General features: G+C 36.2%; 2 protein-coding genes across 4 annotated transcripts in view; one reads left to right on the top strand and one right to left on the bottom strand.

Moving 5' to 3' along the window:
• LOC121413510 (sushi, von Willebrand factor type A, EGF and pentraxin domain-containing protein 1-like) overlaps positions 1-3,129 on the top strand; it is a 46,632-nt gene extending 43,503 nt beyond the window's left edge. The window contains exons 17-19 of one of the 3 annotated variants that reach the window (XM_041606355.1): positions 767-1,051; positions 2,062-2,247; positions 2,841-3,129. In XM_041606355.1, the coding sequence (XP_041462289.1) occupies positions 767-1,051; positions 2,062-2,247; positions 2,841-2,881 (512 nt within the window). In that variant the 3' untranslated portion in view covers positions 2,882-3,129. The remainder of the gene's footprint in view (positions 1-766; positions 1,052-2,061; positions 2,248-2,840) is intronic. The other 2 variants (XM_041606347.1, XM_041606338.1) reach the window with 2 other exon arrangements.
• A 3,261-nt stretch (positions 3,130-6,390) lies between these two features.
• On the bottom strand, positions 6,391-24,056 carry LOC121413499 (histone PARylation factor 1-like). Its single transcript, XM_041606327.1, has 8 exons — positions 23,979-24,056; positions 23,785-23,916; positions 21,367-21,523; positions 20,457-20,594; positions 12,583-12,769; positions 11,668-11,766; positions 10,591-10,829; positions 6,391-8,254 (listed from the first exon to the last, which is right to left on the bottom strand). Exons 2-8 carry the CDS (start codon positions 23,902-23,904, stop codon positions 7,953-7,955), a joined length of 1,242 nt encoding a protein of 413 aa, XP_041462261.1. The 5' UTR covers positions 23,905-23,916; positions 23,979-24,056; the 3' UTR covers positions 6,391-7,952.
• Positions 24,057-25,695: the final 1,639 nt, after the last annotated feature.

Genomic DNA, 25,695 nt, shown 5'->3' with positions numbered 1-25,695 from the left:
TGCATTCAATTGCAGCTCAACTTTCTAAAAACATGCCAATATTTGTGATTTTCGGACTTCAACTTCATTTGCAACTGGGACATAAGTTTCTTGCAACGTCGCGTTAAAGTCATGTTAAAGTTGTAATGACATGAATTTTGTAACGTGGTTGTGTTATGCAACATTCATTGTTGTATACTCGGTAGTGCCTGTCCCTATGCAGCTGATAATTGGAGCTTACATAATAGAGTCTCCTCAGAGGCAGATATGTTAGAGGGCGAACAATTAACATTTGTCCATAAAACCGTAATGGATCATAATTTCGATGGTCTGATACACATTTGATTTCCCAATGTTGTGTCCTCCACTGTGGAGGAGCCGTGGTGTAGTCAACAGAACTCTCAACTCTCGCCTTGTCAACAGAGGGCCGTGTGTTCAAATCCAACTGCGGTTTGGCGTCCTTTGGCAAGGCATTAATCCACACTTTGCCACTCTCGACCCAGGTGCTAAATGGGTACCAGTAGGATGTGAAGGTCATTGTAGCTTGTCCAGTACTGTGTGCGGAGTGGAGGACATTGTGTGCAAGAATGGCTGATTGAATCCGATGACCGGGGTAATAATGTATTGGTAAAGCGCTTAGACACGTTGTTCCGATGTATTAAGCGCTATATAAAAGCGGATTATTATTGCTGCATCATACAAGAACCCTCTTTTACAAAATGCTAATCAAGGTTCACCCCCCAAATGAAGGAATAAAATGATAAATTGTTTGACCTTTGACCTGCAGCTCTTTCTGAAGATTGCGGGATCCTTAACGGTCCTCTAAACGGCAACCACTTCTGTACAGCCTGGCTCAATGGTCAGATATGCCAACCGACCTGCTTACCGGGGTTTTATTTCTTTGATGGTCCCCTGACTTCACCTACATACATATGCGGACGGGATGGACGTTGGGACCCAGCGAAAAAAGCGCCAGACTGCACAGTGTACTCGCTTGTTGGAAATTCGTCAGTGCCCTGTGCACCCGGGAAAGAGATGAAGGATTACCCAGCGTTGGGAGGAGTGGCATGCAGTGAGAAATCATCTGTTTTAGTTTCATTTCCAATTGCATGTCAAGAGAGAATTTCCTATGAATCATATCTTAACCATAGTTGAAATCAAAATGTCTTTTTTAACCATGATTAGGCCGATTTCAAGTTAAATTATAACTGATATTAATTTTTCTAATGGTCAGTGTCTGTTACAATAATACCTGCACTAATGTAAACAGAGCAGCTCAAAGTTATTCCATATATATAATTTTGAGCAATACAGTAAATCAGAACATTTCCGAAAGCAATACGAAGCAAACCACCCCCACCTCCCACCTCTCTCTGAAAAAAATCAAAGCCCTACTAGATTTCAACTATGAATACATCAAGACATTTCCCAACGTAAAAGAAAAAATATCAAAGCCCTCAACTATTTTCTCAATCTTAGATGTAAAACTATAATCCAAAGTTTAAATGTCACACAGAAATTTATCCATTTTAATTAAACACAAATCTAATCTATCCTTCACATCACACTTTTTAAGGCATAGTCCTGCTGGAAATAACAGTGTCACACAGTATGATCACAGTGTGTTCACATAGTGGACTGTGTGAAAGTATTATTCACACTGTTAAAATGGTCAAATTTAACAGTGCGAAGATATTTTCACACTGTGGGCACCTCCACAGTGTGGGAGTTGATTGTCCACAGCGTGTTCACATGGTCGACTATGTGAATAATGTGATTCATACTCTCAAATTTAACAGAGTGAAGGTGATTTCACATTCTGTTCCACACTGTGGCACATACTGTGGGGAAACTGTTCTTTCTGGTAACATGTTCAAATTATCTAGTGAGGAATCGCAAGAGTGATAGTTTTGAGGGATAAAAAGAAAAGGCTTTAAGGTACATGTATATTGACCCTGAACACATTGCAACGCTGGAACAAGTATGGCCCATATTTGCTTCATCGGCCTGATTAGATCGGCAGCAGGAACTTGAATCTACCTTGAACCCATGCATGAACCTATACTTTTGTAAATTTGACAGTGGACTGCCCTCGAGGGATGTACTCATCGGACCTTGGACCGGCCACCCAGCCCATCTGTAAGCCATGTCCTCAGGGTCTCTATCAGGACAGACCAGGCCAAATCTCCTGCCTTGCATGCCCCACTGGGACGACCACCACCTCCACGGGAACCATCAACGTCGGGCAATGCAGAAGTAAGAACACAGGTGGGTGCATCATAAAGCTGTTCGTAAGATATGAATGACTTTACGCATGACCGGTGATCCTTTCTTATGTCACGTGATATATCCCTATGTAATTGACTTACGACCCAAGATCATGTTCTGGTCGTGAGTAAAGTTTTGCATAAATTTACGAACAGCTTTATGAAACACCCACCAGGTCCCTTATTCTGACTGCTTCCGAGTCTTTGGTTGATGAATATGATTGATGAAATTCAATTTTATAAATAAATGGATTAAAGAATATATTTTTGTTGAAAAATGAATATAGGCCTAATTTATAAATTAATTTCATGGATAAATGAAAATAGGCCTAACTGATAAAATTAATCAAAGTAATATATGTACTTAATTGATGAATGAATTTGATCAAAAAGTGATAAGTGATTAGAGGCCTATTCACTATTAAACTGATTTATTGATAAATGAACTTAACTGATAAAGGAATTAAATTGATAAATTGATACATGAATTTAACTGATGATTGAATGTACTTGATGAATGAATGCCATTGATAAATCACTTTGATTTACAAATAAATTTGATAAACTTCCCCATTAATTTTCTCATCAATGCAGGTCTTACAGCACAAGGCAGTGAAACCGAACCTCAGCCTTGATCTAAGTACACTGCACATGAAATCACCAGTTACCAACAAGATTTATTTTTGTTCAGATCAAAGAACAATTCCAAATATATGCGCCAATTCGGCATTATCATACATTCATAAAGTTATAAGATTTTCTGTTTCTGGTACATCAAATCATTAATGATTGGTGAAAATGGATAGGTGCTAAGCTAAACTATATGTATTGGTGTGTTGCATTTGATAATCAGTTTGACCAGACTTTGGGATGTGATTGAAAATACATACTTGGTGAACCAAGGCATAAGAATGTAAGGTATGCCAATAAATTACTTTAACCCTAAAAAGACTGGGGGGGGGGCCTTTTAGGCCCCCCCTGTACATAAATCGCGATAACTTTTTTGCGCATGAAGCGTTCGCGCCGCCATTTCATGACTTTTTTCTCGAGTTTTGCGCAAATTTTGATACCAAATTTGTATACCCCCATGCCGCGGTTGCGGAGTTACGTAACATTTTCGTATCACATGTCACGTAAGAAATTGAAATTTGTATTCGTTTGTGTGTAAAGTGTATGGTATTTGAATGAATGTTATACACATTGTTTTCTAACTACATTTTTATTTGTTTCTTTCTATATCATGTCACTTGTGAATTCAAGTAGCAGTTCTAGGATATGAAAATAATGAAAAACATTGCATAAAAAAATAAAGAAATACATAAGAAATGCAAAATAAAGAAATACATAAGAAATTAAAATCAAAGAAAAACATAAGAAAAGTAGTGCAAAATACCAGAATCGCTTGCACAACTATATTTAGTAATTACCGGTATTTGCATAAGCACATCTAATAATTCAAGTATGAAACAACACAATTCCATGATAAACAACCTCTTCTTACAGCTGAAAACCTTGAAACAGGAATTTATGGACCGCAATAAGTACCAAAATATGAAAAATTCAATTTTTTGGATAAAAATTTGCATATTCGCATAATTAATTATGAATATAATTTGCATAAATTATGTGATATCTCTTATGCTTTGTTTTCACCAGCTAGTGTACATGTAACACATCACTTGTTTATCTTCCAAGATTGCTTTGGCTCATTGCAAGAGAGTGTAATGCAATAAAACATGCCAAATGTTGTATTTCTCTACATAACGAGTGCAGAGTACTTATTTGCATATTTAGTAATTACTAATTTGCATAAGCATATCTAATAATTCAAGCACGAAATAGCACAATTCCATGATAAACAACCTCTTCTTACAGCTGAAAACCTTGAAACGGGAATTTATGGACCGCAATAGGTACCAAAATATGAAAAATTCATTTTTTTTAATAAAAATTTGCATATTCGCATAATTAATTATGCATATATTAAAAAATACAATGAATATCAGTATTTTTACTATGTTTTCTTTTAGAGGACATGACAAAGGATGTGTGTGCCATATTTGGTTGCGATCGGACGACCAACGGCCGAGATCTTAGGGGGGCCCAAAAGGCCCCCCCCCCCCAGTTTTTCTAGCCTCCAAAATAGCCCAGTCTTTTTAGGGTTAAAAAAAGGTTGAAAAAAAAATACATTCTTGATTGATTTCCTACCATAATGATCAAGGCAAGTGTCTGTATATGTGCATATCCAATATCAGGGCCTCTTCTAAAAAGCACTTGCAATTGACTCAATAGAGTTCTGCGGAACTTGGAACCTTCGGGCAGTCATCCACAACTGACTCTTATCTCTCAAGTTTACAAGTGAGATCAATCGCAACACTTTTCTCTCAAGTACACCATTGAGTTCAATTTCTATTTAAATCTGATTCAAATTTGAATAAATGCTTTTTCTTTGCCCTGAACACGAATAAAAATGCATCTTCGAATGTCTCAGACTCGATAATGATACAAATATAGCAGTAAAGTGTTTGAGAGTCAGACAGGTGCTAGATCATAATAGTTTATTCTACTAGAGAGCCTTAATGAATGACAAATGATTGAACTCCAAATTCTATCAAAATTACTCCAAATTTTATTTGGTTCATTTTACATAAAATCATTTACAATCATTATTTTAAAACATGCATAAATGAATAAAAATTAAAAAGAACATGCTTTCTTATTCATCTCGAGCCTTAAAGGGATGGTCCGGGCTGAAAGTATTTATAGCTCAATGAAAAGAGTGTAAATTCACTGAGCAAAATGCCGAAAAATTCATCAAAACTGGATAGCAAATAACAAAGTTATTGAATTTTAAAGTTTAGCAATATTTTGTGAAAACGGTTGTCATGAATATTCATTAGGTGGGCTGATGATGTCACATCCCCACTTGTTCTTTTGTATTTTATTATATGAAATTAGTTTTATTCAATTTTTTTCCTCCAAGAACTAAAAAAAATGGATTGACAACTGATTTAGTGCATTAGATATTTATTGCTGCAACTTATTTCATTATAAGGGAGACATATTATTCACAAAAGTATGAAATAATGAAAAAGTTATGATCTTATGTAATAACATAAGAAAACAGAAAGTGGAAATGTGACGTCATCAGTCCACCTAATGAATATTCATGATTACTGTTTTCACAAAATATTGTTAAAACTTTAAACTTCAATAACTTTATCATTTGTTAACTGATTTTGACGAAATTTTCAGCATTGTGCTCAGTGAATTCTACTCTATGTAGTAAGATACAAATATTTTCAGCCCGGACCATCCCTTTAAATGTCATTTCTCTTGTAACATATGGATATCAAAATATTGTAATGAAAAAGACATTTTGTTACTCATTACTATAACCTATGCATCATAGGTCTAGCAAGAGTTATGGTCCCATTGTGCATATAGAAACAAAGTCTTCCAGATGTTTTTATCATAATGCCTAGCAGTCTTATCTTGCTGGTTTTTAAAATGAAATATACACCACTCTGAGAGATGTGAGTTTACTTTGCACCCAGATCGGGCAAGTAATGTAAATCTCAAACGTAGTGTATATTTCTTTTTATACAACTCCCAAGAATGTTCTGTAATCTGATTGGTCCCAATCGGATCACATGATATTCAGCGAATTGCGCTATTGCATCCAAAACGCAGAATCCTGCACTCTGACGTCATACCAAAAGTACTATCCTGCACTCTGACGTCAGAGTGCAGGAGCGTGCGAGGTCTGGAATTATCTAGAACTTAGATAAAATATAGCATTTGGGGAAACTCAGTAACATGGGGGGCTGTATAAAACAAACAATGCACGCATTCTTGTGCATAGAGGACCTAAATAATGAACTCTGTGCTCGACTGGCCAAATAGATATACCGCACTCTGTCCTGCGGACCTCGGTGCGGTATATTCATTGACTCTTCTCGCACATCGTTCATTATTTGGCCCTGCATGTACGCGCTTACGTGCATTATTTGTATAATATATATTTGTCCCATCGAGGAGTGTTTCATTAAGTTGTTGTAAACTTATGCACTTTAAAATTACGCATAATCAGAATATGAAGTGCCAAGGTATAGGCCTATAAAGTATGATTTTTTTTTCTTGATTTTTTTTTAGTGAGACAGTTTTATTCATAATAATCTCATCTATTATGTACCTAAAGCCTGTATAAGCTATTTTGGAAAGCTGGAATACATCACATGTGAATGCAATCTAGTTTCTTTCCAAAATTGTATTGGTTTTAAAACCTTTGATTTGTCTTCCCGGGACACTTTCTTTTAAAAACTTGTCTGAATAAATTCCATTCTGGTGTTCCAAAACAAATTCTATCTAAGAGTGAACTGTTTGGTATTCTTTTTTTGTGGCTTACTCATAATATGAAATCAAAATTTAAACCTCATAAAAACAATGGATCCATCTATAGATGTGGGATAAATTGTCAAATTTCTTCTTTTTTTTCTTGCTCAAATTCATAAAAGTCTCTGATGGCTCTCAAAGAAAACATCGCCAATCATTGCATACCATTTTTTCAGTATACATGGGCAATTCCATAAAATATGTACGTCTACCCCATGTATGTGGGACCTTCATGAAATTTTCTGTCTCTGATTTTTGGTTCTCATGACAGTCTGTAATGCTTTCAAATGGCCATGATTTGGTAAGTTTATGAAGTGAAGTAAAACTTGAGAAAAATGGGGGTCGGACGCACAATATGGTTGAATGCTATTATTATTTACGTCAAATTTTTTCAAACAAACACATTCATACAATGCAATAACGAACTGGGACAGTGGCATATGTTTCTGGGGAGGATTTACAGAACCCTAAAAGAGAGGATTAATGAAGAATATTGTACCAAACATATACAAAGTTAAGGATCAATATATCCCACTTTAATTGCCACTACTGGTTGAAAGGATAATAACATTGAAAAGATAGGAATTTGTCTCGGAAGAAAATTACTGTAATTCATATCATTTGAGAGTCAGACGGCAATTACTTTGCCCTTGCATGATCAAAATATAATGTGCTCATCTATAAGATCAGCATAGACACTGTTGGCTGGGATATACCCTGTTCTTTTAAAGGCATAGTTCATAACACTCCTAAACTGTCAACTTATCAATGGACAAGTTCCATTTCACAGTTGGAATATATACTCACTGCTGTGCTTCACATTTCAAGTCTGCATGTCAAACTCTAATTTGCAGCTACCATGATTTATGTTTGTATTTTGAATCGTGATTCATTTTCCCGATTCTCGCTTATGAGGTCGCATAAACGCAGCCTAAAAACACAATATTCGTGCAGACATTTTTTTTATTTTTGAATGTGTAATTACAATATCGCTGGCTTAGAATTCAACAATATATGACTTTGACTCCATATCCTATGCAAGGTAAGATGCATACAAGCAATCAAACCTATTTTGTTATATTTTCTTGATACCTCACATGTCGATCCAACACTTTAAAACAATACAAGGCCTGGAAACAACGACTAATCACCATTCCTCGCATCCACCATGCGCATTGGCACTAGCACAACAACAAGCCTTTACTTCTATCTAAACCAAATGAAGGAAAATAAAAGACAAGGTCTCACATCTCCAGAGCAATCAGTCACCTCTGACACCATTCAACATGGTCGTTGAAAGAAAACCTAGGGCTATAAGATCAAACTGACCTGATCTTTCTTTCGATCTTTCAAGTGAGCATCTAAGATTTCACCAAAGACCTCCCTCCCGAGGAGTTGGTAGGCGACAGACAGCAGCATCCCGATCATGGAATGGAAGCGTTCGTGTCCGAAGCAGAAGAGGTCCAGCCCGAGCTCGTACCCCTGGCCGTAGTCGCATTCGTCATTGGCAAACTGGACCAGGGTGATGATCTCCTGGAGGGCGTCCGAGTATCGTGCTTTCTCTGCCTCGGTCTCGCTTTCAACAATCTTCTTGAGGATCTTCTTCAGGTCACCTATGATATGGTCAAAGATGACAAAAAAATAATACAATTAAAATAATGCTGATGATTGCACTCAGGTGGATCACTGTCAAGAATCTTCTTAAAGGGGAAGTTCACCCTGACGAAAACTTTATTGTAAAAATAGCAGAAAAAATAATAAAAAATATTGCCGAAGGTTTGAGAAAAATTCATCAAATAATTAAAAAGTTATTAGAATTTCAATTATTTGATTTGTGACGTCATATGCGAGCAGCATTCCTACATAGCGAATGGTAAAAAATCAATAAAATGTCATTTTCTCAGAAAATTGAAAATGGTTTTCACTGTACCTTTTGTATATCAATGGACAAATTATTTCACACCCGATCATGAATAGAAAACAAAATTAAGTCATCAGGAACCATGCAAAATTTGAAATTCATGCATTTTATATTACATAACACATGGGGCAGCTGCTCGTTTATGACGTCACAAATCCAAAACTTTGAACTCTAATAACTTTCTTACTCTTTAACGGATTTTCCTCAAACCTTCACCAATATTTTTTACTATTTTTTCTGCTATTTTTGCAACAAAGTTTTCTTCAGGGTGAACTTCCCCTTTAAAGATCTCAAAGTTACCTATAAATGTATGGTCAAATATGAGAGAAGAAAAGCAAAGAAATACCACAAGAAAATGATCATGATTATAAGCATTTGTAAACAGGTTGATCCAGCCCCCCCGACCTATTTTCTAATTTTCTCCTTTTTCTCTTCTATGGTGATCACCTTTTTTTTTGTTTGACAGAAAATTTTCGTACATCACTCTGCCACTTACTTGTTGGTGAATCCCTAAGTTCCTTGTTTGTCTGTGGGAACTCTTTATTTAAAGATTTTAGAGCTTACCTATAATTACTAAGGCAAAAAAATATACACTGTATGTGTAAAGATATCTGATGTATTTTGTATGTTTTGGGGCCAAACCACAAACCATTTAATCCTAGATTACTGCATTAGAGAAATAAGGTATATTCAATTGGTCTAAAAACAGCCTTATACCACATGGGTGTAACCCATTTGGCCTAATATCAATCTGGTCTAACTGCCATTTGTTCTACACAACACTTCGGCCAGACCTTCATTTTTGAGGAGCAAGATCACACCTGCACTCTTACTGCGCTCCTAAAAAAAAAAGAGAACAAATTATCGCGCTCCTCAAAAAATAAATAAATAAAAAAAATAAACCTTCACCAAAAGTTGGTGAAATTTCACATTTTACATCTGTATATTCATGAAATACATGTAGGCATCTATTTTCCATGATTTCTTGAAATTATTTGATTTAGTTGGAAACTACCAAAAAAATGAAGAATATTCACCATTTTTTTTATTTATGATGTTAAACTCAGTAAATATTGTAGTCCCATATGCAGATTTTCATGGTGCTGACCAAGTGTAAAACGATCAATAACAATCAAAACGGAGCTCAATTGAGCTCCTCGAAAAAATAAGGAGAGCAATTTATTGAGCTCCACGAAATTATAAACGTGAAGGACTGTTGGGCTGTTACCTACTTAATCTAATGCCTGGTTGGTCTAATTTCCACTTTGTCAAATGAAATTTTGATTCATAAACAGTTCATCTAACCATAAAGATTATTGTGTTATACCAAGTGGACATTAGACAAACGGGTATAGCCTGTTTAAAGAAACATTAGGAGGGCTAGATGGAGACAAACAGCAGACAAAGTAGTTCTAAACAACAATTTAATCCTGGGCCCTGTCTTACAAAGAGTTACGGTTGATCTAATCAAGCTCAACACTATAGAAATCCATCATTGCAATATTATTTTCTACAGGAAATTTGCACATTTCCCTTTGTAAACAAAGAAAAGCACACCACATTATCAAGGAAACTACATGTATGAATGAAATACATCTAGAAAACATTTTGAACAAACATGCTTTTTAGATGATGTTGCTGGCTTTCCATAGTTTTGGTTGATTGGATCAAACGCAACTCTTTGTAAAACGGGGCCCTGGTTGGATGAGACCATGCAGAAAGTAGACAAAGCAGGCCTGTGCCACATCTTACATAGAGTTGCGATTGATTCAATCAATCGCAACTATGGACAGCCAGCAACCCCAGCATCTAAAATGCAAATTTGTTCAAAATATTTTCTAGATATGATGTATATTCATACATTCATCATTCTCTTATAGATTCAGTGCGATTCTCTGTTTATTGAAGAGATTGCACATTTCCTGTATGGACGGATTTCTATACAATTGTGATTGATTGGATCAATCGTAACTCTATGTAAGAGGGGCCCAGGTGTAGACCAATTGGCAATTTATTGAGAATACTAACCATCCGTTTCTGGAAGTTCTCTGTAACCAACCCCTGTACTGTCGAGGGGTACAACGATGCCTGCCTTGTGGAATGTCTTGGTGACCACTTTCTTGTCGCGATCTTTCATCCTCTTCGTCCGAGCTTCGAGAGAGTGCTTGCATTTCTTGGCCCAGTCCGTCAAGGATTTGTCTACCTTCTTCAGGTCTTCTAACTTCTTCTTCTCTTTGGTCTGTTTGGTGAGTTTATCTATGTGTAACCTGGGAAAGAGTAAGGTTTAGACTATGAAATATGTGACTTTCACTAAAATTCATACCATTCAGCCTTGGGGAATGTCTGCACAAGATTTAGAAACTTGCATAATGGAACCATTGTACAAACCCACATTTATGATGACAGTGATGATGATTATTTTCAGCACTCTTTTTACACTCTAAATAATCATGTCCGAGTGATACATTTAATAGTGAATTACATGTGTACACAAAAGCCCCCCTTTTGTCCCTATTTACTTGAAAGTATTTTTACTTGAATATTAACTACCAAGATAATGAGAAATGCTGACTTTGACAGAGCGATTGACTGGATCAGACCAAATAAGAAGTTACTGCATAAAACCAAACATTCAATAGTTACAAAAGGTTAATCTTGGAGTTTATTTAACACACAAGGAGGGATAATGATCGTGTTTTGAGAGGGGTGCTTGATTTTGAGGTGGCTGGTCAGAGGGAAGGGGGGAGAGGACCAAAGAAGACATGGAAGAAGCAAGTGGAGGAAGAGAGTAGGAGGGTTGGGCTGGGGGAGGAGGATGCATCGACTAGAGTAAAGTGGAGGGCAGGGGTGAGAGTGATTTCTGTGAGTGCGGTGTATCCCACTACCCCCGTAGTCGGGGACTAAACCAGATTGAAACTTGGATGAATGACTTTATTCACTATAGGGGAGACCGTGGTTAGTTGAAACATTGTAATTTTCTTTAACGCCTGTAAACTAAATTGCAGTATTGCATAAATTTATTTTAAAGGCTTTAACGAAAATTACAATGATTCAATTTACCCCATGTTCCAACTAACCCCGGTCTTCCCTACTGGTAGTACTCACTTTACAGCAGCAAAAATATTTTCTCCCTGAGGTGTGATGGTACAGTTTTCCTTTGCTGAGTTTGATGCCATAAAAACTGGAGCTTTCTGAGGTTCATCTCTAAATCAAAAGAATAATCAATTGATAAAAACAGGAGCTTTCTGAGGTTCATCTCTGATGAAAAGAATAATCAATTGATAAAAACAGGAGCTTTCTGAGGTTCATCTCTGAATTAAAAGAATAATCAATTGATAAAAACAGGAGCTTTCTGAGGTTCATCTCTGATTAAAAGAATAATCAATTGATAAAAACAGGAGCTTTCTGAGGTTCATCTCTGAATTAAAAGAATAATTAATTGATATTAACAGCTGAAACAGAGAGAAAAAAATACCTTTAATCGATCAATTCAAAATGCGTTTCTTGACCTTAGTAAATGCGGTGAGATGCGAGTCTAAGTTCTATCAGAGGATTTGACAACCCTTAGAAAACACTTTAAAAAGCACATTTTTTTTTACATAAAAAAGGGTATCAACACAAATTTTCATAAGAAGATAAGATAAGAACTTTGAAGAGTATTGATTAAAAAATTCTTTCATTTCCCCTCAAGTAATATAATAACACAGATGTGACAGACGATTCCATGACAAACGATCTGGCAACAATTGCTCCGCTATGAATGTCACACACTAACAGAATGACTAACTTCAACCCTGGATTTAACACTTGAACCTACCCTACAAAACCCAACATAAAATCCTATTGCAGTTCCGAAGCACCGCCATTTGCAGAGGGCCATCTAGTTCTTAAGCCCCTCATTTTATAACAACTTTACACATACCGGTAGTTCTTAATGGTTTGGGGCTGCACATTTATACCTTTTCCAAATACAAGTGCCCCCCTCCTCCTTCCCCTCTTTCCCGATAAAGATTAAATTACCTATAGTATCCAAGGTGGTGTTGTTTCTTATCGTCCCCGACCAAGACTGTCTGAAACTCGGGCGGATCATAGAAGAATCTATGGTGTAATAAATAATTGGGTCTTTGACCTTTGACACATTTCAGCCTGCCAGCCATGACATCATACGGACCACCAAGAATCAAGCCGACGTCTTCCTTCAATGCCTCTGTAAAATATAAATTGAAAAATGAACTGTACACAAAAAAATCACAATACAAATGTTTGTTTTGAGTGGAGCATAATCGAAGACAAAATTCGAAAGATCAGCAAAATGGGCAAGAATCAATTACAGTTAGCATAACACAGTCACGTAATTAATTATTAAATATACATTTTAAGCCTGAGTGAATCTTTAATAAGTACAAGTCCACCCAAACAAAAAACTTGATTTGAATAAAAAGAGAAAAATTAAACAAGCATAAAACTGAAAATTTCATCAAAATCGGATGTAAAATAAGAAAGTTATGGCATTTTAAAGTTTCACTTCATTTCACAAAACAGTTATATGGACATCTCGGTCGGTATGCAAATTGTTTTGTATTTTATTATATGAAATATGAAATATTTTTATTTTCTCGTCATTGTAATGTGAAATGAAGTTTTATTCCTCCCTGAACACGTGGAATTCCATTATTTTAACATTTTGTACTTCAGGCAAGGAGGTCCTAATCGTCAAATTCGTAAAAATTGAAATATTTTATAATTCGAACAATAAAAAACAAAAGAAATAGTGAGTGAGTGACATCATCGACTCTCTCATTTGGATATAACTGGCTCGTTCATATTTTGTTAAAAATAAGCGAAACTTTGAAATGTCATAACTTTCTTATTTTACATCCGATTTTGATGAAATTTTCAGCATTGTGCTTACCTGATTTTTCTCTGATTTAAATCAACATTTTTCTGAGCTGGACTTGACCTTTAAAAGGGGCAATCATACATCATCTAATAATCAAACCAATTTTACAGGCAATCAGTTCTCTTTTAAGCCAAAGATTCTTAGTTACCGGTAATTTTACATGTGATTTTTTTTCTAATATCCAAATCCCTTTCTCCACAATGTTTTTTTTTGAGGGGCCTTTCGAGTAGCAATTTTTCAGATTTAGTGATTGGATATCAGAGATCTGAAAGAAATATTGGTAGGTTTGTTCATCTTCAAAGATGAGTATGAGACTTTCTTATGTAGCATATCTATTGCCATTTAACAAATAATTACACATTACGCAATTATGGTGAAGAAATTAGTTTTTATTGATTTTATGGTACATAATTTGAGATCTTTTCAACTGGTACATTTCATAAGCATGTTAAGAATAATTCCTTTCATTACAAAATTACTGCCACACTTGAATGATTCAGAAAACCCCCCACTACAAACAATAAAGAAAGTCAATTAACCACAAAATAAATGATCTAATAATAACTAGATTTTAATTCGTCATGAGGACGAATTAGGTAGTCTGTCCTTCATTAAGTCAAACCCCCGTTTGGAGAAAGACCGCAGTTCAGATTGCAAACTGCGGTATTTTACCCAAATTTCCGTTTGTAAATCTAAAAAATCATTTTCCAAGCCCAGGGGGCCATTTCATAAAGCTGTTCGTAAGTTAAGAGCGACTTTAAGAACGACTGGTGATCATCGCCAATGGTGTGTACCATTTACCGAAAGACAGGATCACCAGTTGCTCTTAACTTATGAACAGCTTTATGAAACACCCGCCTGATCAACCCCCCTTGGCCAGGTAATCCCGCTGTTTTAATATCCAGGCCAGATTATGAGCGTTGAGCCAAGGACAAAATGATAAACAACAGCTGTGCTATTACGTAAGACTTCTCTTTCTGTAGTAGGACCTTCGGAATTAAATTATTGTACTCGATATTTAATCACATTTTCAAAGGCACATTGTATTCAGAAATTCAATTTTAGTCCAATTTCAATTTGGAACAAAGAAAATCAACCTCGAAATAAGTGAATAAAAATGGCGGCAACTTTGCAGGGACCGCGCTCAGATTGTTGTGTTATCTTCGGACTGAGGTCAAGAAACAGGTGTTTTGATGCTTAAATTGCTTGCTTGGGGCAGTAGGGTTTGTCGTACTTGGAGAAGGGAATTGATTGAGGGAAACTGGGGTATAGTGTTCTCAAATGGAGGTTTTCGTCATGCTTATTCTCGCCATCATGATCACTTTCACCATGTTCATGCATATTAATGTGATCATCATGATGACAACTGAATTTTCATTATGGATCGAATACTTGTGATAGATAGGAGATAATAAAGCACGGTGAAAAAGGTCTCTTTAATATATGACAATACATGTGATATGAAAAAAGTAATTATAATCTGTTTTATCTTGCTATACTTGAACTTTTATAACTTTTAATTGTCATAAAAGATCATGTACGAGGTGGTAAAAAGAAAAAAAACAAAACATCTTGTTCACCCCAGGACTCGAACCTTGGGCCCCAAAGATGCAAGTCAAGTGCGTTATCGATTCAGCCACGATTCCCCATAGAGATTACATGTTCCCATAGAGATTACACGTTACAAGCAAATTTCAGAATTACAAATCTAAATTTGCAAGCGAAAAACAGGCATGATTCCGGCATCTGATTAAAAAATGGAGGAATACATATGATAGACCGATGGGTGTTTCATAAAGCTGTTCGTAAGATAGGAATGACTTTACGCACGACTGGTGATCCTTTCTTGTGCTATGTGATATCCCTATGTAATTGAGATATGACCTGAGAACATCTTCCAGTCGTGCGTAAAGTCATTCGTAACTTTACAAACAGCTTTATGAAACACCCACCAGGAGCTCAGCTACATCATACTCAAAGCTCAGCCAAAACCGACAATACATTGTGGAGATATTGCTCATGAAATAGAGGAATGTAGAATCCAGTTTTGAGAAAAAGTCAGATAGATAGATAGATAGAAAGATAGATAGATTTATAACATAGATAGCGGATATATAGACAGATATGATTAGATAGATATACGTGTAATATGAAAATAGTAATTATAATCTGTTTTATTTTGCAATATTTTAACTATTACTCATTGGGATTCTTATAAATGATCGTGCGCAAAAATCATGTTCACCCTTAGACTGGAACCCCTGCCCGCATGACTGAATGAGATGCAAGTCTGACACTTTACCGATTGAGCTACAATATTTCCCATAGACTTTAAACGTATGCAAAATACGAGAATCTCAAATCCAATTTTGCAAGTGAAATATGGGTATGATCCCGGCATCTGATCGGACAATAAAAACACTCGCGAAAGCTTAGAATCTCAGCTACAACATACTAAAAGCTCAGGGAAAACTGACATGAAAAAATTGAGATATGGCTCATGAAATAGAGGAATGTAGAATCTACATCATGTAGTTTGGGGAAAAAGTCATGTCCCATAGAGATTACACGCAAAATGAGTAAAAATGACATGCCTTTATTATTTGCAATTTTTCAGGATGATCAGTTTATTAAAATGAAAAAAATAAAGGCGATAATTCAGAAAAAGTAAGACCTAAGCTACAACATATAAAAAATTGGGTGAAAATTGACCAATATTCACAGAGTTAGAGCCAAATTTGCATAATTATAATGACGTCATAACGCGCAAAATGGATATTTTGACTTCAGATGCCGTTTTGATGACATCATAATATACGTTAGGGTCCAATGAGACATGAAATCATATGTATAATTCATACTCTATCGAAATATAAAAAAGAAATTGGGGGTCCCCATTCGTTCTGAAGAGCTACAGTGAATTTTCAATAGGCATGTTTTTGGTTACACTTCGTAATTCCGAAGGTTCTTTATTCCGAAGGTTCGTAATTCCGAAACACGTAAATTGCCTATACCTCGATGTTCGTTAATCCGAAAACGAAAAAGGGTTCGTTAATCCGAACATTTGTGGCGTTATTCCGACGGTTCGTTATTCCGAAGGTTCGATAATCCGAAAACGAAATAAGGTTCGTTGTTCCGAAGGTTCGATAATCCGAAAACGAAATAAGGTTCGTTATTCCGAAGGTTCGATAATCCGAAAACGAAATAAGGTTCGTTGTTCCGAAGGTTCGATAATCCGAAAACGAAATAAGGTTCGTTGTTCCGAAGGTTCGTTAATCCGAAAACGAAATAAGGTTCGTTAATCCGAAAACGAAATAAGGTTCGTTAATCCGAAAACGAAATAAGGTTCGTTAATCCGAAAACGAAATAAGGTTCGTTAATCCGAAAACGAAATAAGGTTCGTTAATCCGAAAACAAAGTAAGGTTCGTTAATCCGAAAAATGAAAACCGGGAAAGCAGAGGCAGAGGCAAGGGGGAGGGGGGGGGGACACTGTTGCCGTTCAATTGTTATGAGGATGGGAAGGCAAGGGCGGCCGAACGAATTTTCGTTGGGGGGTAAAGCCAAAAAATGAAACTCATACGTCAAAATGGACACTTTGGTGATATTTTCCCCTTAAGATTATCATCTGCTTGAAGTCATTGTGTGTTTGATAGTGATTTAGTAGAGAAAAACCTTTTTTGAAGTGATTTCTTATTATGGCAAAACGTATATTTAGGCTTTATTTTTCGGGATAGAGTGTAATGAGCGAGCGGCTTAATAAAACAAATTCAAAGGTGAAGTTGTAAAATGTTTTGGGGTCAATTATTCTTAAAATGGCATAATTGCGAGGTGTTGTGAGCGTGAATCACAAGCTAAAACTTATTTCAATAAAAAATGAAAATAAGTTTTTAAAAATCCGAGCAGATTTCTGCTGTCATTAAAAAGATGTGCATCTAACTAAAAAATTAACACGAGCGCAAAACGCAGCTTAAACATACTGACCAGAAAAGGAACCTGTTAAAGAAAGCATTTAGTGACCTCTTTATAGGATGCATATTTCACCAATCGAATGAGAGTGCGAAGCGCAAGCTGAAAATTTGCAATATTCCAGCCTGAAAACTTAACTTGTATACTTTAAAAAGAGTATTTTATTTCGAAAAAACACGAAAAACGGCATATTTATTTTTGAAAAAGGAACTTTCCCATTTTGGAAAATATTCATTTCCCTGTTTTTTATTTCATTTTTGGGGTGCAAGTGCCCCCTGCTTCCCTCCCGGTGGATCCAACTTTCGTCAAACAGGGGGGGGGCAATATTTTTTTCAGCCACATTTTCCTCGATCGGCAGCTTAAAGTTAATTTTTGATTGTTTCTTTGAAAGGGTAGTCCTAACAGTCAATAATTAGCTTTATACTTATAAAATAAAGTAAATATGTAATAACAAAATAAACCCTTTTTAAATAATGCGAGCGCGAGCTATATATATATTTTTTTAATATGATGGGCAATATGTTTGTGATCTTCAAAACGAGATGCCTATGTAACTAAATTTAGATAACTGCGAGCAAGATCGCAAACAGAAATTTTAAATATATAAGCTCTGACCTGATCTAAAGGGGACATTTAAAGAACTTTTTGCAGTTAGCCATGAAGACGATGCGTGTTTCAACCAGTGGCGGCGGAATATATTTTCCTGGGGGGGCAAAGCCAAAAAAGAGGCCAATAGGGGCAATTTGGTGCAAACGTATATTTTCACCATGAGATTATCATCTGTGTAAAGAGGTTGTGTGTTTTGTAGTAATTGAATTGAGCAAAAAAATTAAGTGATCACTGATTGATAAATTATATATTTACGTTTCATTTCTGCGAGCGTATATAGCGAGCAAGCGGTTTGGGGGGAAAGAAATCAAATCTGAAGATGTAAAATTCGCCTTTTTGGTCAATTACTGTTAAAAGGGCATCCTTTTGAGATGTTGCGAGCGAATCACGTGCTCATACTTTTGGAAATTTCATGTAGGACTAGAATGATATAGATATTATTTACCCAGGGAAGCCACTTCAGTTCTGAAAACTGTTCTCCCAGCTATTATTTTTTTACAAGAATGCTTAGAATGTCCAGTTTTCAGGTTGGAAAATCAGAAAATTTTGGCTCACGTTTCTCGCTCGCATCAAGTATTGTTTATTGAGGAACTAATTCTATTTCTGGTTACAAAAAAAATATAAAATGTCCCGTTTTCAGGTGGAATATCACAAATTTTAAGCTTGCGGTTCGCGCTCTCATTATATAGTTTGTGAGATATATATTCTATTCATGAGTCACTAAATGCAGTCCTTAAAAGATTACTTAGAAGCCTGTTCCATAAAACTATTACCTGAGAAAATTCTGGTAAAAACTGAAAACTAAGGTAAGTGTGATTTCCGCAATTGACTTTATCACAGGGCAAAAACTCCGGTAAAAACAACCTGAGTTTTCTCAGGTAGAAAGTTTTATGCAACGGGCCCCAGGTCACTATATAAACAAATTACAGCTCGCCCTCGAGTTAATTCTTTAGAAAGATACACATCTTTCTCACGATTAAAAAAACTGCTCAGAATGTTTAAGTTCACGTCTTGTTACATGAAATGTCTACTAGTTTGAGCTTGCGATTCGCGCTTTCAACATCTCACAAGGATCATTATTATTAATAGTATTATTTTTATTTTTATTACCAGCAGAAGCTGTTATTAAAAATGACATCCCCTCCAATACAAATCCTTTTATCTAGAGGTTACTCGCACGCGACCAACACACTTGATCCCCTGCATCTTTAAACCATTTGCTTAGGCAGCAATTGCTCAGATAAAATCGAAATTAGCCTATGCTTGATCAGGGCGCCTATTCTTAATGAAATACATGCTTTTGGCCACAACACATGCATGTATCATCGATCGTCATTGCATAATATCGTGTAATCTTGTAATGACAACACCGTTTTGTTACCAAAATGAATAATTTTTCATTTTCGGAAATACGAACCTTATTTAATTTTCGGATTAACGAACCTTATTTCGTTTTCGGATTAACGAACCTTCGGAATTACGAACCTTATTTAATTTTCGGATTAACGAACCTTCGGAATTACGAACCTTATTTCGTTTTCGGATTAACGAACCTTATTTCGTTTTCGGATTAACGAACCTTATTTCGTTTTCGGATTGACGAACCTTCGGAATTACGAACCTCATTTTGTTTTCGGATTAACGAACCTTCGGAATTACGAACCTTATTTCGTTTTCGGATTAACGAACCTTCGGAATTACGAACCTTATTTCGTTTTCGGATTGACGAACCTTCGGAATTACGAACCTTCGGAATTACGAACCTTCGGAAATACGAACCTTCGGAATAACCGAACCTTCGGAATTACGAAGCTTCGGAATTACGAATGTATGCGCATGTTTTTGCATATTTTGAGCCTATGGAATGAGCTCGCGCGCACACGTGCTGCAAATTTTAATGGGTGCTCATTCCCTCATTAATAATCGTAGAGAGCTGATCGAGGTATCAATTTGATCAGATCATATCAGGATGCTGTAAGCTGTAAAAGAGCTTTGGGATTGTGGTCAGGACAGTACCCCTTTGCATGCCCTTGCATTTCCTCCTTGATAAAGTGTAAGATATGACATAAACACAAGCGTGATCGATGCTGCCTCCATGACAAAATAGCACAGAGGTGGAGCCGATATCAGTACTCTGTCCTTGTTGTCATGACAATGGGCGCAGCGACCTCCTAAAAATTGATGCAATGACGTATATATTTCGGAAGGAACGGGAGAAGGTGTCAGAATGATATCAAAATCTTAACACCCTTATCAATGTGTAACATATTGCTTACCGGAACTTTACTTATAAGATATAATCAGAATTGGGGTTCTATAGGGGGAAACTTACTTTAAATGTTGTTTAGGGTATGTTCATATTCAAATATAAGATATTTTTTATATAAATATAAGATATGATTTTTATGATCAACTTACCAGAAGGTTTAGCATTATTGATGCTCTTACAGTAATCCCAGAAATCAAAGAAATCTGGGGGCATCTCAACTTTGAACTTTAACCTCAGTTCCTCTTTGATGTCAATGTTTGGAGGAGTGCTAGGGATTTCATCAGCATCTAAGAAATGAATGAAAGTTGCATCAAAGTATTAAAAAGTGATATTACATTCTTTATCTAGGCCTACATGCAATTTATCTGTCTTTTTTGTATGCTGATTGCTTAATAATTCTGTACTGGGAATGTGAATCAATTCAGACACCTTACAAATCTTTTATCTAAATGCACACCAATCAAACCTATGACACTTAATATTATTCATTAAAAAAAGTTAATGGAGCTATATACCATACTGAATAAGAATTAAACAATGGATTTAATTCTGCACACAGCCACACCCTCTTTGTAGTTTAATGAATGACCAACTCTTGTCCATTTTTAAAATAAAATACATGTACATGTAGTAGATCTCATATAATTTGATGAAATTAATTCCAATCTCTGATGCTGTTTTTTTTTGTTTATCAGGGTCTTAATTGCAAAAAAGTTGCAATAAAATGTAACTTGATTCTCAAGAAATCATAAGCATGCATGAATACAAGGCTAATATTACCCTTTCTTAATGAGTAACTACCTGAAAGTGATGTATGTCTATTAAACAGCCAATATGCATGAAGATTCCTCTAATTAATTGGAAACTTATTTCATACTTGTTTCAAAACATTCATCTTGGAGAAATACCTGCGCCCCTTCCCCACCTAGCCAGGAGGCTCCCTAGAGAGCAAAAATCATTCACTTAATAAATCTTAGGGTAAACTAACATTAGTGAATGATTCTTACTCTCTAGTCTATAGGAACCTCCTGGCCTAGCTACCCATCCTATCACAGTTACCTTCGTTCTCGAGAGGACATGTTTCTTGTAAATCTTCTTGAAGTTCTTCAGTTACGAGATCTTGTACTTCAGTTTCGCTAGAATGTTGATCCTGGTCCTGCTTTTCAGAACCTGTCAACTTTTGACGTTTGGAGGGTTGACTTGTCAAATCCTGATCCTGTAACATTAAAGAGAAATTCCAGTAGTTGCAGTAAACACTGATTTCATGAGAAAGTCTGTAAAACAAGGCTTAATTGTCAGTATATCATCGAGGATCTAGATCTGGTACAGTTACATTAACTGAACTTTGTGAAATCTTGAAATCTACGCTGAAAAATGTTCACACCGAAGATCCCCAACACAGATAAGCACACGTGGGACAATGTATAATTATTGCTTAGAGCGTCGGGCCCGACGCTCCACCCGAATCCTGTGCTTATTTGCTGATTTCTCAGCAATTGCACAATTTCTTCCAGAAACCTTTGGCACACGCGTTTTATTTATACAAACAGACACTTTGGTGGTCATTTCATTGGATTCTGTACGAACTCATTTTGATATCGTTACCAAAACTAGCATTTACCTTTAAATTAAAAAGAAAAATGTTGTCATGATTCATCATTTGATTCACAACAGAGGAAGCAAATTTGCAAATGACAAGACTTTTGGACAGTGAATTAGCAAAGGCATAGAAACATAAGGAAATTAGCTCAAAGGCAAATTTTATAATCTCAACATCATTGCACTATCCACACACTGTGCAGACCTAGCCTTGAGGACTCCATGATGTTTTTCTAATATTTTGACATATACTTCTTCATCATGGAGCCTTGAACCGCCTGCCATATATGTACCAGAGACTCACCAAAACAAAGATGGATTTCCCTAGGAATTCCCTAGATTTTATTTATTTATACATCTTCATACGCCTAATGCGTATGAAGGTTTCCAAATTTGGTTAATAAAAAGGCGAAAAATTGAAGGTTTCTTCCCAGACCGATCTCATGTAGATCCCTCGATCCTTTTTTCAACAAAGCAAATACAATAGGTCTGACCCTTGAACCGCATCGTTATGACATAGCTACGATTCGCGATGTTACAAAATACGTGATTAATAAAATAATTATTCATAATCATATATATTGAATTTTAGTATTTGTTGAATAATAGTTTTTATCGATAATTGTTCTTCAAAACAGCATTTTGTAACATTGCTAATGGTAGCTGCGTCATAACGATAATACTGCTAATTATTTATAATCACATAAAAAATTTTAGTATATGGTAGGCCTATTTGTGAAATCATTTTTATCTATAAATTGTTCTTCAAAACGGCATCGCTAATCGGAAGTACGTCATGCATAAGTGGTTCAAGGGTCAACGCTATTGTATTTGCGTTGTGTACATGTGGATCGAGGGATCTACACGACATCAGTCTGGTAAGAAACCTTCATTTTTTTACATTTTTAGGGACCATTTTTTAAAACCTTCCTACGTGTATGCATTACATGTAACGTTAGGCATAGGAAGGCCAGGTGTAGAAATTAATAAAATCAACATATTTTACGTGATTCTTTTATGAAAAATGGATTTCTTAGGGAAATCCATCTTTGTTTATCTGGGTCTCTATATTTAGTATATATGAGAGAGACTCAAAGTCAAGGATTTTAAAAAGACATCATCATAAATGGAGTCCTCAAGACAGAGCTACCAAGTCTCACGCATTATGTGTGAGACTCAAGCATTTTGGACTCTTGTTCATCCCCTCAAATCTCTGTCTCACGCAACTATCACAGCCTATCCCCATATTCATTGTACACAATGTCTGTGATCTCACTCAGATTCACAGAAAATCTCACGCATACATGTAGCTGGTCTTTGAACTTGGCATCTCTGTCAAGACCAGTGAGTGCAGCCCCGACATTTTTCAAAATTTAAGCAAACAGTTCCTACCATACCAAGTCTGGCATTATTGTGATATAGGGAACCACCGTTCACTTCATACAGCAGCGCTTTATTCAGTCACACGCAAAATCCCTATTTCCACCTCCATTCACTTTGTACACAAGTGCGCGTACGCGCGCGTACACAAATCTACGAGTGGTTCCCAAAACCACGATTTTGCCCCAAGTCTCACGCATTATGCGTGAGACTCAAGCATTTTGGACTCTTGACTCGTTCATCCCCTCAAATCTTTGTCTCACGCAACTATCACAGCCTATCCCCATATACATTGTACACAATGTCTGTGATCTCACTCAGATTCACAATCACAGAAAATCTCACGCATAGCTGGTCTTTGCATCTCTACTGAAACCTGATGAAACTAAGTTTTAAAAAAATAAAAAATATTCATCACTGAATGTGTAACTTATTAGCTTATTGATGCTCATCTTGATAATTCTTTATCAAAGTAAACTAAAATGTTATCTTTCTTACCGATTCATCATCTTCATTCATGTTATTTGTTTTCCTTGCTGGATGATTAAATTTCTTGCGATGTTCCTCACTCTTCCTGTAGCATTTTGTCCCATATTTGCAGTCTTGATTCGACGCCATATTTTAAAGAATATATGTCAGCTCTTCTTCAATTTCACTACAATAGTTAGGTCTATATTATATTGAATCTAACGTTAGATAGATTTTAATATTATCATGCATCTGATCCTTACTCTGCAATGCAATTGATTTCACGTTGTTTACTACTATACTGTACACCGGTATATACTACTAGTGCGGCGCGCGCAATATTCATAGTGTAGGAACGACTGGAGGCTGAGATAGTATTGTAATTTTATACTGCTCCTTATTTGTTGATTTTGATGACAAAAAAAATCATTACTGAGTATTTCAAATACCTAAAAATTACAATTAAAACGTTTTTGTTTGAATAACAGTTGATATAAGTGAAAAATGATACACAAAGATATGCAGGAACATATCACAAAGTCTTACAAAAGGTCACAAGATCTTTGTGGTCACCTGACCAAAACGGTAGGCACTTCTGACGACAGAGTACAACGAGGGGCGATGAAATGTCCAGCTCTACGTCACACTCAATGGGACGGTTCGCCGATGAATATTCATTAGGATCGTGGTCGTGTGCGTGACGTGAGGGTGTGGGCGTGTGTGTACAAATACCGAGTGTGCATAGCCAAAGAGGGTTTTGAAAATGGTGTGTGTGTGTGTGTGTGTGTGTGTATAACAACGTAGGAAGCCGGGGGGGGGGGCACTTCCATTCACGAGTGGATACCATGCGCGACCATGGGGTCTCGAAAAGCACCCTAAACACGTAATTTCCATATTCTGAAAATGCACCCCTTAACAAGTATTGGCGAGTGAAACCCTACCCTTAAAGGGGAATCCAGCCTTGGCGATAGAATGTTGAGTTGGGAAGGAGAAAAATAAATTAAACAGAATGGTGAAAGTTTGAAAGAAATCGGACAAGCAATAAGAAAATTATAGCTGCATTAAAATTGAGATCACTATTACCATGTAGATATCAAATTGGCAACTGGGTAAGTAAATTATGACAAGGAGCAAGGACAACTTTCCCATAGGCCATGTACTTTATTATCAGGGATTTGTGGTTTTCTCCTAATTACCCATTCCCCTGGGACAGTAATCTTAATATAACCCAGGTAGTATATTGTTTAATGTCCTCATGAAAAAAAAATACAATTTGAAATAAAACTTTTGGGGAAAATGACATTTTGGCCATAATATGTATTGAAGTACATGGAAGAGTAGTCCTTTCCTTACATCACTATGACATCACATAAGCGGCCAATTTGAAGTCTCCATAGGTATAGTGATTACCAATATTTACAAATGTTAAAAATTCATAACTTTCTTGTTATTTGTCCAATATTGTTCAAACTTTCACCTATCAACTTGTCTGATTTTCTTTTTCTTATAAAAACAAGTTTTTATTTGGGTTGGATTCCCCTTTAACAAGTATTGGAAACAAAACGATACTCTTGGCAAATATTCCCTGAAATGAACCCCTAAACAAGTACAGGAATGTTTTATTGTTACGGGTCCTTCGGTCGTCGGCTTTACCTTATTTGGTTTAGTACGACCCCACCTTCTACCCCCGGGGGGGGGGCCACTTACATTGACGAGTGGATACCATGCGCGACCAACAAAACACGTAAAAAGGATGTCTTTTTCACGATAGGGCACGTTACGTACGTAACGTGATAAGGGTGTCAAAAAACACAAAAATAATGAAAAAAGGGTATCTATTTCGCTAGGAAAAATTACGTGTTTAGGGTCGAATTTGCGGGGATGATAAAACAAGATCAAAATGTTTTATAAAGGATGTCCTTTTTGCCCCAACACTACCGT

The sequence above is a fragment of the Lytechinus variegatus genome, chromosome 1, assembly GCF_018143015.1.
Source record: "Lytechinus variegatus isolate NC3 chromosome 1, Lvar_3.0, whole genome shotgun sequence".
Classification (NCBI taxonomy): Eukaryota; Metazoa; Echinodermata; class Echinoidea; order Temnopleuroida; family Toxopneustidae; genus Lytechinus; species Lytechinus variegatus.
Note: the sequence above shows the minus strand (reverse complement) of the source record. Positions and strands in the feature narration are given on the sequence as shown.